This window comes from Dendropsophus ebraccatus, chromosome 3, assembly GCF_027789765.1.
Source record: "Dendropsophus ebraccatus isolate aDenEbr1 chromosome 3, aDenEbr1.pat, whole genome shotgun sequence".
Lineage (NCBI taxonomy): Eukaryota > Metazoa > Chordata > Amphibia > Anura > Hylidae > Dendropsophus > Dendropsophus ebraccatus.
In genome coordinates this window covers 201298861-201316662 of record NC_091456.1, presented here as the reverse complement: position 1 = coordinate 201316662, position 17802 = coordinate 201298861, and the positions used below count along the sequence as shown (strand labels likewise).

Sequence of the window (17802 nt, the reverse complement as noted above, 5' to 3'; positions counted from 1 at the left end):
TGTAATAGTGATACATGGCTACGTGTAATAGTGACACATGGCTACGTGTAATAGTGACACACGGCTCTGTGTAATAGTGATACATGGCTACGTGTAATAGTGATACATGGCTTTGTGTAATAGTGATACTACGTGTAATAGTGATACATGGCTACGTGTAATAGTGATACATGGCTACGTGTAATAGTGATACATGGCTATGTGTAATAGTGATACATGGCTACGTGTAATAGTGACACATGGCTACGTGTAATAGTGATACATGGCTACGTGTAATAGTGATACATGGCTACTTGTAATAGTGATACATGGCTCCGTGTAATAGTGACACATGGCTACGTGTAATAGTGATACATGGCTACGTGTAATAGTGATACATGGCTACGTGTAATAGTGACACATGGCTACGTGTAATAGTGATACATGGCTACGTGTAATAGTGATACATGGCTACGTGTAATAGTGATACATAGTGACGTGTAATAGTGATACATGGCTACGTGTAATAGTGACACATGGATATGTGTAATAGTGATACATGGCTACGTGTAATAGTGATACTACGTGTAATAGTGATACATGGCTACGTGTAATAGTGACACATGGCTACGTGTAATAGTGATACATGGCTACGTGTAATAGTGATACATGGCTACTTGTAATAGTGATACATGGCTACGTGTAATAGTGATACATGACTACGTGTAATAGTGATACATAGTGTAATAGTGATACATGGTTACGTGTAATAGTGATACATGGCTACGTGTAATAGTGACACATGGATATGTGTAATAATGATACATGGCTACGTGTAATAGTGATACATGGCTACGTGTAATAGTGATACATGGCTACGTGTAATAGTGATACATGACTACGTGTAATAGTGACACATGGCTACGTGTAATAGTGACACATGGCTACGTGTAATAGTGATACATGGCTACGTGTAATAGTGATACATGGCTTCGTGTAATAGTGATACATGGCTACGTGTAATAGTGATACATGGCTACGTGTAATAGTGACACATGGCTACGTGTAATAGTGATACATGGCTACGTGTAATAGTGATACTACGTGTAATAGTGATACATGGCTACGTGTAATAGTGATACATGGCTAAGTGTAATAGTGATACATGGCTACGGGTAATAGTGATACATGGCTACGTGTAATAGTGATACATGGCTACGTGTAATAGTGATACATGGCTACGTGTAATAGTGATACATGGCTATGTGTAATAGTGATACTACGTGTAATAGTGATACATGGCTCCGTGTAATAGTGATACATGGCTAGGTGTAATAGTGATACATGGCTACGTGTAATAGTGACACATGGCTACGTGTAATAGTGATACATGGCTCCGTGTAATAGTGATACATGGCTACGTGTAATAGTGATACATGGCTACGTGTAATAGTGATACATGGCTACGTGTAATAGTGACACACGGCTCTGTGTAATAGTGATACATGGCTACGTGTAATAGTGATACATGGCTTTGTGTAATAGTGATACTATGTGTAATAGTGATACATGGCTACGTGTAATAGTGATACATGGCTACGTGTAATAGTGATACATGGCTATGTGTAATAGTGATACATGGCTACGTGTAATAGTGATACATGGCTACGTGTAATAGTGACACATGGCTACGTGTAATAGTGATACATGGCTACGTGTAATAGTGACACATGGCTACGTGTAATAGTGATACATGGCTACGTGTAATAGTGACACATGGCTCTGTGTAATAGTGATACATGGCTACGTGTAATAGTGACACATGGCTACGTGTAATAGTGACACATGGCTACGTGTAATAGTGATACATGGCTACGTGTAATAGTGATACATGGCTACGTGTAATAATGATACATGGCTACGTGTAATAGTGATACATGGCTACGTGTAATAGTGATACATAGTGTAATAGTGATACATGGCTACGTGTAATAGTGACACATGGCTACGTGTAATAGTGATACATGGCTACGTGTAATAGTGATACATGGCTACGTGTAATAGTGATACATGGCTACGTGTAATAGTGATACTACGTGTAATAGTGATACATGGCTACGTGTAATAGTGATACTACGTGTAATAGTGATACATGGCTACGTGTAATAGTGATACATAGTGTAATAGTGATACATGGCTACGTGTAATAGTGATACATGGCTACAAGTAATAGTGACACATGGCTACGTGTAATAGTGATACATGGCTACGTGTAATAGTGATACATGGCTACGTGTAATAGTGATACATAGTGTAATAGTGATACATGGCTACGTGTAATAGTGATACATGGCTACGTGTAATAGTGATACATGGCTACGTGTAATAGTGATACATAGTGTAATAGTGATACATGGCTTCGTGTAATAGTGATACTACGTGTAATAGTGATACATGGCTCCGTGTAATAGTTATACATAGTGTAATAGTGATACATGGCTACGTGTAATAGTGATACATAGTGTAATAGTGATACATGGCTACGTGTAATAGTGATACATGGCTACGTGTAATAGTGACACATGGCTACGTGTAATAGTGACACATGGCTACGTGTAATAGTGACACATGGCTACGTGTAATAGTGACACATGGCTACGTGTAATAGTGACACATGGCTACGTGTAATAGTGATACATGACTGTGTGTAATAGTGATACATGGCTACGTGTAATAGTGATACATGGCTACGTGTAATAGTGATACATGGCTACGTGTAATAGTGATACTACGTGTAATAGTGACACATGGCTACGTGTAATAGTGACACATGGCTACGTGTAATAGTGACACACGGCTCTGTGTAATAGTGATACATGGCTACGTGTAATAGTGATACATGGCTTTGTGTAATAGTGATACTACGTGTAATAGTGATACATGGCTACGTGTAATAGTGATACATGGCTACGTGTAATAGTGATACATGGCTATGTGTAATAGTGATACATGGCTACGTGTAATAGTGACACATGGCTACGTGTAATAGTGATACATGGCTACGTGTAATAGTGATACATGGCTACTTGTAATAGTGATACATGGCTCCGTGTAATAGTGACACATGGCTACGTGTAATAGTGATACATGGCTACGTGTAATAGTGATACATGGCTACGTGTAATAGTGATACATGGCTACGTGTAATAGTGATACATGGCTACGTGTAATAGTGATACTACGTGTAATAGTGATACATGGCTATGTGTAATAGTGATACATGGCTACGTGTAATAGTGATACATGGCTACGTGTAATAGTGATACATGGCTACGTGTAATAGTGATACATGGCTACGTGTAATAGTGATACATGGCTATGTGTAATAGTGATACTACGTGTAATAGTGATACATGGCTACGTGTAATAGTGATACTACGTGTAATAGTGATACATGGCTACGTGTAGTAATAGTGATACATGGCTACGTGTAATAGTGACACATGGCTACGTGTAATAGTGACACACGGCTCTGTGTAATAGTGATACATGGCTACGTGTAATAGTGATACATGGCTTTGTGTAATAGTGATACTACGTGTAATAGTGATACATGGCTACGTGTAATAGTGATACATCAGTACGTGTAATAGTGACACATGGCTACGTGTAATAGTGATACATGGCTACGTGTAATAGTGATACATGGCTACGTGTAATAGTGATACATGGCTTCGTGTAATAGTGATACATAGTGTAATAGTGACACATGGCTACGTGTAATAGTGACACATGGCTACGTGTAATAGTGATACATGGCTACGTGTAATAGTGATACTACGTGTAATAGTGATACTACGTGTAATAGTGATACATGGCTTCGTGTAATAGTGATACATAGTGTAATAGTGACACATGGCTACGTGTAATAGTGATACATGGCTGCGTGTAATAGTGATACATGGCTATGTGTAATAGTGACACATGGCTACGTGTAATAGTGATACATGGCTACGTGTAATAGTGATACATAGTGTAATAGTGATACATAGTGTAATAGTGACACATGGCTACGTGTAATAGTGATACATGGCTACGTGTAATAGTGATACATGGCTACGTGTAATAGTGATACATAGTGTAATAGTGATACATGGCTACGTGTAATAGTGATACATAGTGTAATAGTGATACATAGTGTAATAGTGATACATTAGTATAATGTGTAGTAGACCATCATTGACCGGCTGTGAATGATTGCCAATTAGTGAGTGATTGCTTATCAATGAGTGCTAACGAGTGAGTGATTGCAGATTAGTGAGTGAGTGCTTATTAGTGAGTGCTTATTAGTGAGTGCTTATTAGTGAGTGCTTATTAGTGAGTGCTGATTAGTGAGTGCTGATTAGTGAGTGATTGCAGATGAGTGAGTGATTGCAGATGAGTGAGTGATTGCAGATGAGTGAGTGATTGCAGATGTGTGAGTATCGGCAAGTGAGCGCTGATGAGTGAGGAAGTGAGCGACGACGAGTGCCGATCGATGAGGTCCTCCTTTATGGCCCTCTTACACGGGGCGATGGAGAGGAGCAATTGAGCGCTTTCAGTGCTTGTTTGCTCCTCATTCCCCGCTCACTGCTGGTGCTAGTACACGCGTTGGCAGCGAGTGGGTGAGTACGGGGGTGGGGGGGGGGGATGCTGCCCAGGTGATAGCCGCAGCCTGCTGCCCCCTATTGCACAGAGCAACGGCAGCAGATCATCACTATCACACTGTTAAATGGAACCTGTCACCCCCCCCCCCCCCCCGTGCTGGGGTGAAGGCCGTCTAACCCCCCACTGGAGACCCTTATACTAACCCCTTCTCTCCAAGTCCCGGGCCTGGAGCCGGTCCCGGGATTGAGATATCCCCGTCGGCAGCCGTGCGCGCCCGCTCCTGAGATGAGTCCGGCGCCCATAGAGAATGATGGCTCCATTCATTCTCTATGGGACTCGGACTCATCTCAGGAGCGGGCGCGCCGGGATTCAGATGGGGATATCTCTGTCTCTGGACCGGCTCCAGGCCCAGGACTTGGAGAGAAGGGGTTAGTATAAGGGTCTCTAGCGGGGGGTCGGGCGGCCTTCACCCCAGCACGGGGGGGTGACAAGTCTCCGTTAAAAGACCAACGACTGCAACAATCTGCCGACATTGTTCATGTCAGCTGATGTCTTCTACTATACAAGACGATTATTGGCCGTTACGGCCGATATCAGCCGAATGCAGCCAATAGTCCTTTCGTGTAATAGGGCCGAAACACTGGCCGAGCCTGAAGTGTTATCATCTATAAGTAATACCGCCATCTTTACTGTATGAGTCCGGCCCGCCACTCCCCTCCTGGTGACCCTCTCCTCTCTGACCCTCCTGGTGACGCTCTCCTCTCTGGCCCTCCTGGTGACGCTCTCCTCCTGATGACGCTCTCCTCTCTGACCCTCCTGGTGACGCTCTCCTCCTGGTGACGCTCTCCTCTCTGACCCTCCTGATGATGCTCTCCTCTCTGATCCTCCTGATGACGCTCTCCTCTCTGGCCCTCCTGGTGACGCTCTCCTCTCTGGCCCTCCTGATGACGCTCTCCTCTCTGGCCCTCCTGGTGACGCTCTCCTCTCTGGCCCTCCTGGTGACGCTCTCCTCTCTGACCCTCCTGGTGACGCTCTCCTCTCTGGCCCTCCTGGTGACGCTCTCCTCTCTGACCCTCCTGGTGACGCTCTCCTCTCTGACCCTCCTGGTGACGCTCTCCTCTCTGGCCCTCCTGATGAGGCTCTCCTCTCTGACCCTCCTGGTGACGCTCTTCTCCTGGTGACGCTCTCCTCCTGGTGACGCTCTCCTCTCTGACCCTCCTGGCGACGCTCTCCTCCTGGTGACGCTCTCCTCTCTGATCCTCCTGGTGACGCTCTCCTCTCTGGCCCTCCTGATGACGCTCTCCTCCTAGTGACGCTCTCCTCTCTGGCCCTCCTGATGACGCTCTCCTCTCTGGCCCTCCTGGTAACGCTCTCCTCCTGGTGACGCTCTCCTCTCTGACCCTCCTGGTGACGCTCTCCTCTCTGACCCTCCTGGTAACGCTCTCCTCCTGGTGACGCTCTCCTCTCTGGCCCTCCTGATGACGCTCTCCTCCTAGTGACGCTCTCCTCTCTGGCCCTCCTGATGACGCTCTCCTCTCTGGCCCTCCTGGTAACGCTCTCCTCCTGGTGACGCTCTCCTCTCTGGCCCTCCTGATGACGCTCTCCTCTCTGACCCTCCTGGTGACGCTCTCCTCTCTGACCCTCCTGGTGACGCTCTCCTCTCTGACCCTCCTGGTGACGCTCTCCTCTCTGACCCTCCTGGTGACGCTCTCCTCTCTGACCCTCCTGGTGACGCTCTCCTCTCTGACCCTCCTGGTGACGCTCTCCTCTCTGACCCTCCTGGTGACGCTCTCCTCCTGGTGACGCTCTCCTCTCTGGCCCTCCTGGTGACGCTCTCCTCTCTGACCCTCCTGGTGACGCTCTCCTCTCTGACCCTCTTGGTGACGCTCTCCTCTCTGACCCTCCTGGTGACGCTCTCCTCCCGATGACGCTCTCTTCCTGATGAAACTCTCATCTCTGGCCCTCCTGGTGACGCTCTCCTCCTGGTGACGCTCTCCTCCTGGTGACGCTCTCCTCTCTGGCCCTCCTGATGACGCTCTCTTCTCTGGCCCTCCTGGTGACGCTCTCCTCTCTGACCCTCCTGGTGACGCTCTCCTCTCTGACCCTCCTGGTGACGCTCTTCTCCTGGTGACGCTCTCCTCCTGGTGACGCTCTCCTCTCTGACCCTCCTGGCGACGCTCTCCTCCTGGTGACGCTCTCCTCTCTGGCCCTCCTGATGACGCTCTCCTTTCTGGCCCTCCTGGTGACGCTCTCCTCTCTGGCCCTCCTGGTGACGCTCTCCTCCTGATGACGCTCTCCTCTCTGGCCCTCCTGGTGACGCTCTCCTCTCTGGCCCTCCTGATGACGCTCTCCTCTCTGGCCCTCCTGGTGACGCTCTCCTCCTGGTGACGCTCTCCTCCTGGTGACGCTCTCCTCTCTGACCCTCCTGGTGACGCTCTCCTCCTGGTGACGCTCTCCTCTCTGACCCTCCTGGCGACGCTCTCCTCCTGGTGACGCTCTCCTCTCTGGCCCTCCTGATGACGCTCTCCTTTCTGGCCCTCCTGGTGACGCTCTCCTCTCTGGCCCTCCTGGTGACGCTCTCCTCTCTGGCCCTCCTGGTGACGCTCTCCTCTCTGGCCCTCCTGGTGACGCTCTCCTCTCTGGCCCTCCTGATGACGCTCTCCTCTCTGGCCCTCCTGGTGACGCTCTCCTCCCGATGACGCTCTCTTCCTGATGAAACTCTCATCTCTGGCCCTCCTGGTGACGCTCTCCTCCTGGTGACGCTCTCCTCCTGGTGACGCTCTCCTCCTGGTGACCCTCTCCTCTCTGACCCTCCTGGTGACGCTCTCCTCTCTGGCCCTCCTGGTGACGCTCTCCTCTCTGGTGACGCTCTCCTCCTGGTGACGCTCTCCTCCTGGTGACGCTCTCCTCCTGGTGACGCTCTCCTCCTGGTGACCCTCTCCTCTCTGACCCTCCTGATGACGCTCTCCTCTCTGGCCCTCCTGATGACGCTCTCCTCCTGATGACGCTCTCCTCCTGATGACGCTCTCCTCTCTGGCCCTCCTGGTGACGCTCTCCTCTCTGGCCCTCCTGGTGACGCTCTCCTCTCTGACCCTCCTGATGACGCTCTCCTCTCTGGCCCTCCTGGTGACGCTCTCCTCTCTGACCCTCCTGATGACGCTCTCCTCTCTGGCCCTCCTGGTGACGCTCTCCTCTCTGGCCCTCCTGATGACCCTCTCCTCCTAGTGACGCTTTCCTCTCTGACCCTCCTGATGACGCTCTCCTCCTGATGACGCTCTCCTCCTGATGACGCTCTCCTCTATGGCCCTCCTGGTGACGCTCTTCTCCTGGTGACCCTCTCCTCCTGGTGACCCTCTCCTCTCTGACTCTCCTGGTGACGCTCTCCTCCTGGTGACGCTCTCCTCTCTGGCCCTCCTGATGACGCTCTCCTCTCTGGCCCTCCCGATGACGCTCTCCTCCTGGTGACGCTCTCCTCTCTGGCCCTCCTGATGACGCTCTCCTCTCTGGCCCTCCTGGTGACGCTTTCCTCTCTGGCCCTCCTGGTGACGCTCTCCTCTCTGGCCCTCCTGATGACCCTCTCCTCCTGGTGACGCTCTCCTCTCTGGCCCTCCTGGTGACGCTCTCCTCTCTGGCCCTCCTGATGACGCTCTCCTCTCTGAGCCTCCTGGTGACGCTCTCCTCTCTGACCCTCCTGATGACGCTCTCCTCTCTGACCCTCCTGATGACGCTCTCCTCTCTGGCCCTCCTGGTGACGCTCTCCTCTCTGACCCTCCTGATGACGCTCTCCTCCTGGTGACGCTCTCCTCTCTGGCCCTCCTGGTGACGCTCTCCTCTCTGGCCCTCCTGGTGACGCTCTCCTCTCTGACCCTCCTGGTGACGCTCTCCTCTCTGGCCCTCCTGGTGACGCTCTCCTCTCTGACCCTCCTGGTGACGCTCTCCTCTCTGGCCCTCCTGGTGACGCTCTCCTCTCTGGCCCTCCTGGTGACGCTCTCCTCTCTGACCCTCCTGGTGACGCTCTCCTCTCTGGCCCTCCTGGTGACGCTCTCCTCCCAATGACGCTCTTTTCCTGATAAAACTCTCATCTCTGGCCCTCCTGGTGATGCTCTCCTCCTGGTGACGCTCTCCTCCTGGTGACGCTCTCCTGGTGACGCTCTCCTCCTGGTGACGCTCTCCTCCTGGTGACGCTCTCCTCCTGGTGACGCTCTCCTCCTGGTGACTCTCTCCTCTCTGACCCTCCTGATGACGCTCTCCTCTCTGGCCCTCCTGGTGACGCTCTCCTCTCTGACCCTCCTGGTGACGCTCTCCTCCTGATGACGCTCTCCTCTCTGACCCTCCTGGTGACGCTCTCCTCTCTGACCCTCCTGGTGACGCTCTCCTCTCTGACCCTCCTGGTGACGCTCTCCTCTCTGACCCTCCTGGTGACGCTCTCCTCCTGATGACGCTCTCCTCCTGGTGACGCTCTCCTCTCTGGCCCTCCTGATGACGCTCTCCTCTCTGGCCCTCCTGGTGACGCTCTCCTCTCTGGCCCTCCTGATGACGCTCTCCTCTCTGGCCCTCCTGATGACGCTCTCCTCTCTGGCCCTCCTGATGACGCTCTCCTCTCTGGCCCTCCTGATGACGCTCTCCTCTCTGGCCCTCCTGGTGACGCTCTCCTCTCTGATGACGCTCTCCTCTCTGACCCTCCTGGTGACCCTCTCCTCTCTGACCCTCCTGATGACGCTCTCCTCTCTGACCCTCCTGGTGACGCTCTCCTCTCTGGCCCTCCTGATGACGCTCTCCTCTCTGATCCTCCTGATGACCCTCTCCTCTCTGACCCTCCTGATGACGCTCTCCTCTCTGATCCTCCTGATGACGCTCTCCTCTCTGATCCTCCTGGTGACCCTCTCCTCTCTGACCCTCCTGGTGACTCTCTCCTCTCTGGCCCTCCTGATGACGCTCTCCTCCTGATGACGCTCTCCTCTCTGGCCCTCCTGATGACGCTCTCCTCCTGGTGACGCTCTCCTCTCTGGCCCTCCTGATGACGCTCTCCTCTCTGACCCTCCTGATGACGCTCTCCTCTCTGGCCCTCCTGATGACGCTCTCCTCTCTGGCCCTCCTGGTGACGCTCTCCTCTCTGGCCCTCCTGGTGACGCTCTCCTCTCTGGCCCTCCTGGTGACGCTCTCCTCTCTGGTCCTCCTGGTGACGCTCTCCTCTCTGACCCTCCTGGTGACGCTCTCCTCTCTGGCCCTCCTGGTGACGCTCTCCTCTCTGGCCCTCCTGGTGACGCTCTCCTCTCTGGCCCCTCCTGGTGACGCTCTCCTCTCTGGACCCTCTTGGTAACGCTCTCCTCCTGGTGACGCTCTCCTCTCTGGCCCTCCTGATGACGCTCTCCTCTCTGGCCCTCCTGATGACGCTCTCCTCTCTGACCCTCCTGATGACGCTCTCCTCTCTGACCCTCCTGGTGACGCTCTCTTCTCTGGCCCTCCTGATGACGCTCTCCTCTCTGGCCCTCCTGATGACGCTCTCTTCTCTGACCCTCCTGATGACGCTCTCCTCTCTGACCCTCCTGGTGACGCTCTCCTCTCTGACCCTCCTGATGACGCTCTCCTCTCTGGCCCTCCTGATGACGCTCTCCTCTCTGGCCCTCCTGGCGACGCTCTCCTCTCTGACCCTCCTGATGACGCTCTCCTCTCTGGCCCTCCTGATGACGCTCTCCTCTCTGACCCTCCTGATGACGCTCTCCTCCTGGTGACGCTCTCCTCTCTGGCCCTCCTGATGACGCTCTCCTCTCTGACCCTCCTGATGACGCTCTCCTCTCTGGCCCTCCTGGTGACCCTCTCCTCTCTGACCCTCCTGGTGACGCTCTCCTCTCTGGCCCTCCTGGTGACGCTCTCCTCTCTGACCCTCCTGATGACGCTCTCCTCTCTGGCCCTCCTGGTGACGCTCTCTTTTCTGGCCCTCCTGGTGACGCTCTCCTCTCTGACCCTCCTGGTGACGCTCTCCTCTCTGGCCCTCCTGGTGACGCTCTCCTCTCTGGCCCTCCTGGTGACGCTCTCCTCTCTGGCCCTCCTGGTGACGCTCTCCTCTCTGACCCTCTTGGTAACGCTCTCCTCCTGGTGACGCTCTCCTCTCTGGCCCTCCTGATGACGCTCTCCTCTCTGGCCCTCCTGATGACGCTCTCTTCTCTGACCCTCCTGATGACGCTCTCCTCTCTGACCCTCCTGGTGACGCTCTCTTCTCTGGCCCTCCTGATGACGCTCTCCTCTCTGACCCTCCTGATGACGCTCTCCTCTCTGGCCCTCCTGGTGACTCTCTCCTCTCTGACCCTCCTGGTGACGCTCTCTTCTCTGGCCCTCCTGGTGACGCTCTCCTCTCTGGCCCTCCTGGTGACGCTCTCCTCTCTGGCCCTCCTGATGACGCTCTCCTCTCTGGCCCTCCTGATGACGCTCTCCTCTCTGGCCCTCCTGGCGACGCTCTCCTCTCTGACCCTCCTGATGACGCTCTCCTCTCTGGCCCTCCTGATGACGCTCTCCTCTCTGGCCCTCCTGGTGACGCTCTCCTCTCTGACCCTCCTGATGACGCTCTCCTCTCTGGCCCTCCTGGCGACGCTCTCCTCTCTGACCCTCCTGATGACGCTCTCCTCTCTGGCCCTCCTGATGACGCTCTCCTCTCTGACCCTCCTGATGACGCTCTCCTCTCTGGCCCTCCTGATGACGCTCTCCTCTCTGGCCCTCCTGGTGACGCTCTCCTCTCTGGCCCTCCTGGTGACGCTCTCCTCTCTGGCCCTCCTGGTGACGCTCTCCTCTCTGGCCCTCCTGGTGACGCTCTCCTCTCTGGCCCTCCTGGTGACGCTCTCTTTTCTGGCCCTCCTGGTGACGCTCTCCTCTCTGACCCTCCTGGTGACGCTCTCCTCTCTGGCCCTCCTGGTGACGCTCTCCTCTCTGGCCCTCCTGGTGACGCTCTCCTCTCTGGCCCTCCTGGTGACGCTCTCCTCTCTGACCCTCTTGGTAACGCTCTCCTCCTGGTGACGCTCTCCTCTCTGGCCCTCCTGATGACGCTCTCCTCTCTGGCCCTCCTGATGACGCTCTCTTCTCTGACCCTCCTGATGACGCTCTCCTCTCTGACCCTCCTGGTGACGCTCTCTTCTCTGGCCCTCCTGATGACGCTCTCCTCTCTGACCCTCCTGATGACGCTCTCCTCTCTGGCCCTCCTGATGACGCTCTCCTCTCTGGCCCTCCTGGCGACGCTCTCCTCTCTGACCCTCCTGATGACGCTCTCCTCTCTGGCCCTCCTGATGACGCTCTCCTCTCTGACCCTCCTGATGACGCTCTCCTCCTGGTGACGCTCTCCTCTCTGGCCCTCCTGGTGACGCTCTCCTCTCTGACCCTCCTGATGACGCTCTCCTCTCTGGCCCTCCTGGTGACCCTCTCCTCTCTGACCCTCCTGGTGACGCTCTCCTCTCTGGCCCTCCTGGTGACGCTCTCCTCTCTGACCCTCCTGATGACGCTCTCCTCTCTGGCCCTCCTGGTGACGCTCTCCTCTCTGGCCCTCCTGATGACGCTCTCCTCTCTGGCCCTCCTGGTGACGCTCTCCTCTCTGACCCTCCTGATGACGCTCTCCTCTCTGACCCTCCTGGTGACGCTCTCCTCTCTGGCCCTCCTGGTGACGCTCTCCTCTCTGGCCCTCCTGGTGACGCTCTCCTCTCTGGCCCTCCTGGTGACGCTCTCCTCTCTGGCCCTCCTGATGACGCTCTCCTCTCTGGCCCTCCTGATGACGCTCTCCTCTCTGGCCCTCCTGATGACGCTCTCCTCTCTGGCCCTCCTGATGACGCTCTCCTCTCTGGCCCTCCTGATGACGCTCTCCTCTCTGGCCCTCCTGATGACGCTCTCTTCTCTGGCCCTCCTGGTGACGCTCTCCTCTCTGACCCTCCTGGTGACGCTCTCCTCCTGGTGACGCTCTCCTCCTGATGACGCTCTCCTCTCTGGCCCTCCTGATGACGCTCTCCTCCTGATGACGCTCTCCTCTCTGGCCCTCCTGGTGACGCTCTCCTCTCTGGCCCTCCTGATGACGCTCTCCTCTCTGGCCCTCCTGATGACGCTCTCCTCTCTGGCCCTCCTGATGAGGCTCTCCTCTCTGACCCTCCTGGTGACGCTCTCCTCCTGGTGACGCTCTCCTCCTGGTGACGCTCTCCTCTCTGGCCCTCCTGGTGACGCTCTCCTCTCTGGCCCTCCTGGTGACGCTCTCCTCTCTGACCCTCCTGATGACGCTCTCCTCTCTGGCCCTCCTGATGACGCTCTCCTCTCTGACCCTCCTGATGACGCTCTCCTCTCTGGCCCTCCTGATGACGCTCTCCTCTCTGGCCCTCCTGGTGACGCTCTCCTCTCTGACCCTCCTGATGACGCTCTCCTCTCTGGCCCTCCTGATGACGCTCTCCTCTCTGGCCCTCCTGGTGACGCTCTCCTCTCTGGCCCTCCTGATGACGCTCTCCTCTCTGGCCCTCCTGGTGACGCTCTCCTCTCTGGCCCTCCTGGTGACGCTCTCCTCTCTGGCCGTCCTGGTGACGCTCTCCTCTCTGGCCCTCCTGGTGACGCTCTCCTCTCTGGCCCTCCTGGTGACGCTCTCCTCCTGGTGACGCTCTCCTCTCTGACCCTCCTGATGACGGTCTCCTCCTGATGACGCTCTCCTCTCTGGCCCTCCTGATGATGCTCTCCTCTCTGGCCCTCCTGATGACGCTCTCCTCTCTGGCCCTCTTGGTGACGCTCTCCTCCTGATGACGCTCTCCTCTCTGGCCCTCCTGATGACGCTCTCCTCTCTGGCCCTCCTGGTGACGCTCTCCTCTCTGGCCCTCCTGGTGACGCTCTCCTCTCTGGCCCTCCTGGTGACGCTCTCCTCTCTGGCCCTCCTGATGATGCTCTCCTCTCTGGCCCTCCTGATGACGCTCTCCTCTCTGGCCCTCCTGGTGACGCTCTCCTCCTGATGACGCTCTCCTCTCTGGCCCTCCTGATGACACTCTCCTCCTGATGACGCTCTCCTCCTGATGACGCTCTCCTCTCTGGCCCTCCTGGTGACGCTCTCCTCTTGGTGACGCTCTCCTCTCTGGCCCTCCTGATGACGCTCTCCTCTCTGGCCCTCCTGATGACGCTCTCCTCTCTGGCCCTCCTGATGACGCTCTCCTCTCTGGCCCTCTTGGTGACGCTCTCCTCCTGATGACGCTCTCCTCCTACATTGCTGATGGTCTCCATACTGGGACAGTCACTGGATGCAGTGAGGTCACAATGACATCATCAGGGCAGGAGCGTCCCACCATGTTGTAGTATGTGCACCACCAGCGTGAGTCTCTGTGCTGCCCAGACACTATATATCCTGTATACACTGTATACTTCCTGTATATACCCAGACACTATATATCCTGTATACACTGTATACTTCCTGTATATACCCACATCCCCCGTACACTGACAGTGACTCTGATCTCTGCTGTCAGGAATTCAGGAGGACGACCTTTGCCCTTGGCTGGGTGTGACGGCATACATTACCTGGGACACTGGTGCGAGGACACACATCTCTCAGATATGGACAGTACCCAGGGGCTGATGGACAGCTACCAGGCTGCTGCCCAGGGCTACGCAGTGTCCCCCTATGGCTGGAGGATCTGCCTGGCACATGAGTTCCAGGAGAAGAGGAAGCCTTTCCAGCTGGAGCATGTGTCTGCCGCCAAGAAGCTAGCCCATCTCCCTATGGGGCTCCGGTGAGTGGCTCTGTATATCACCTGTCCCTATATATATATATATATATATATATATATATATATATATATATAATATATATATAACCTGTCCCTGTATATATATCACCTGTCCCTGTGTATATCACCTGTTACCTGTATATATATTACCTCTCCTTGTGTATTTATCCCTTGTCCCTGTGTGTGTGTATATATATATATATATATATATATACACACAGGGACAAGGGATAAATACACAAGGACAGGTAATATATATACAGGTAACAGGTGATCTATACACAGGGATCACCTGTCCCTGTGTATATATCACCTGTCCCTGTGTATATCACCTGTTACCTGTATATATATCACCTGTCCCTGTATATATCACCTGTCCCTGTGTGTGTATATATATCACCTGTCCCTGTATATATCACCTGTCCCTGTGTATATATATATCACCTGTCCCTGTGGATAGATCACCTGTCCCTGTGTATATATATATATATATATATATAACCTGTCCCTGTGTATATATATCACCTGTCCCTGTGTATAGATCACCTGTCCCTGTGTATAGATCACCTGTCCCTGTGTGTATATATATATATATATATATATATATATATATATATCACCTGTCCCTGTGTATATATATCATCTGTCCCTGTGTGTATGTATATATATATATATATATATATCACCTGTCCCTGTGTATATATCACCTGTCCCTGTGTGTATGTGTGTATATATATATATATATATATATATGTATATATCACCTGTCCCTGTGTATATAAATCACCTGTCCCTGTGTGTGTATATATATATATATATATAAAATCACCTGTCCCTGTGTATATATCACCTGTCCCTGTGTATATATAATCACCTGTCCCTGTGTATATAAATCACCTGTCCATGTGTGTATATATATATATATATATATATCACCTGTCCCTGTGTATATATCACCTGTCCCTGTGTATAGATCACCTGTCCCTGTGGATATAGATATATACTCTCTGTATACTCCTCCTGTACAGGTATCTCATGTGGTGGGTGCGTAAGACGTATGTGGAGAAGAAGTCGCCATTTATAGACATGTTCAACTCCGTCCCCCTGCGGCAGATATATGGTGAGCGACGTGTATCTTTATAACCGGGCACCTATGCTGCGCTGTGTTGGCTCTGCTATGCTGCGCTGTGTTGGCTCTGCTATGTTGCGCTGTGTTGGCTCTGTATGTGGCGCTGTGTTGGCTCTGCTGTGTGGCGCGGTGTGTTGGCTCTGCTGTGCGGCGCTGTGTTGGCTCTGCTGTGCGGCGCTGTGTTGGCTCTGCTATGCTGCGCTGTGTTGGCTCTACTGTGCGGCGCTGTGTTGGCTCTGCTGTGTGGCGCTGTGTTGGCTCTGCTGTGCGGCGCTGTGTTGGCTCTGCTATGCTGCGCTGTGTTGGCTCTACTGTGCGGCGCTGTGTTGGCTCTGCTGTGCGGCGCTGTGTTGGCTCTGCTGTGCGGCGCTGTGTTGGCTCTGCTGTGCGGCGCTGTGTTGGCTCTGCTGTGCGGCGCTGTGTTGGCTCTGCTGTGCGGCGCTGTGTTGTCTCTGCTGTGTGGCGCGGTGTGTTGGCTCTTCTATGTGGCGCTGTGTTGGCTCGGCTATGCTGCGCTGTGTTGGCTCTGACGTTTATTTTGGGGGCTCCAGGAATAACCAGTCCGACCTGCCGTCAGCCATGTATAGCAGCATCTTATATACAGGTGACCCACACTCACTGACCTTATATCCTGTTATTACACACTGATCAGACAGGATCAGCAGCCCGGGGGGGAGGAGGAGGAAGAGGAAGAAGAAGAGCACCGCTATCACCCATCTGTCACATGGGGAGATATATACACACTCATACAGGAGGATAATAAGTATATAATACACTGCTGTATACCTACACAGAATGGAGATATATACATACTCATACAGGAGGATAATAAGTATATAATACACTGCTGTATACCTACACAGAATGGAGATATATATACAGTCATACAGGAGGATAATAAGTATATAATACACTGCTGTATACCTACACAGAATGGATATATATACACACTCATACAGGAGGATAATAAGTATATAATACACTGCTGTATACCTACACAGAATGGGGGGATATATACACACTCATACAGGAGGATAATAAGTATATAATACACTGCTGTATACCTACACAGAATGGAGATATATATACAGTCATACAGGAGGATAATAAGTATATAATACACTGCTGTATACCTACACAGAATGGATATATATACACACTCATACAGGAGGATAATAAGTATATAATACACTGCTGTATACCTACACAGAATGGAGAGAGATATACATACTCATACAGGAGGATAATAAGTATATAATACACTGCTGTATACCTACACAGAATGGGGAGATATATACACACTCATACAGGAGGATAATAAGTATATAATACACTGCTGTATACCTACACAGAATGGAGAGAGATATACATACTCATACAGGAGGATAATAAGTATATAATACACTGCTGTATACCTACACAGAATGGAGATATATACACTCATACAGGAGGGGGATAATAAGTATATAATACACTGCTGTATATCTACACAGAATGGGGGGATATATACACACTCATACAGGAGGGGGATAATAAGTATATAATACACTGCTGTATACCTACACAGAATGGGAGATATATATACACTCATACAGGAGGGGGATAATAAGTATATAATACACTGCTGTATACCTACACAGAATGGGGATATATACACACTCATATAGGAGGGGGATAATAAGTATATAATACACTGCTGTATACCTACACAGAATGGGGAGATATATACACTTTCATACAGGAGAGGGATAATAAGTATATAATACACTGCTGTATACCTACACAGAATGGAGATATATATACACACTCATACAGGAGGATAATAAGTATATAATACACTGCTGTATACCTACACAGAATGGGAAGATATATATACACTCATACAGGAGGATAATAAGTATATAATACACTGCTGTATACCTGCACAGAATGGGGAGATATATACACACTCATACAGGAGGGGGATAATAAGTATATAATACACTGCTGTATACCTACACAGAATGGAGAGATATATACACACTCATACAGGAGAATAATAAGTATATAATACACTGCTGTATACCTACACAGACTGGGGGGATATATACACAGTCATACAGGAGAATAATAAGTATATAATACACTGCTGTATACCTACACAGAATGGAGAGATATATACACACTCATACAGGAGGATAATAAGTATATAATACACTGCTGTATACCTGCACAGAATGGGAAGATATATATACACTCATACAGGAGGATAATAAGTATATAATACACTGCTGTATGCACAAGCCAAAAAGACAGAAATGGCTGCACATCGCACCCATGGCT

General features: G+C 51.9%; 1 protein-coding gene across 5 annotated transcripts in view; it reads left to right on the top strand.

Moving 5' to 3' along the window:
• Positions 1-17802, top strand: part of GBA2 (glucosylceramidase beta 2) — a 133205-nt gene that overhangs the window by 28648 nt on the left and 86755 nt on the right. For all 5 annotated transcript variants that reach the window (XM_069963378.1, XM_069963379.1, XM_069963382.1 and 2 more), the window contains exons 3-4: positions 14091-14354; positions 15380-15471. In XM_069963378.1, the coding sequence (XP_069819479.1) occupies positions 14179-14354; positions 15380-15471 (268 nt within the window). In that variant the 5' untranslated portion in view covers positions 14091-14178. The remainder of the gene's footprint in view (positions 1-14090; positions 14355-15379; positions 15472-17802) is intronic.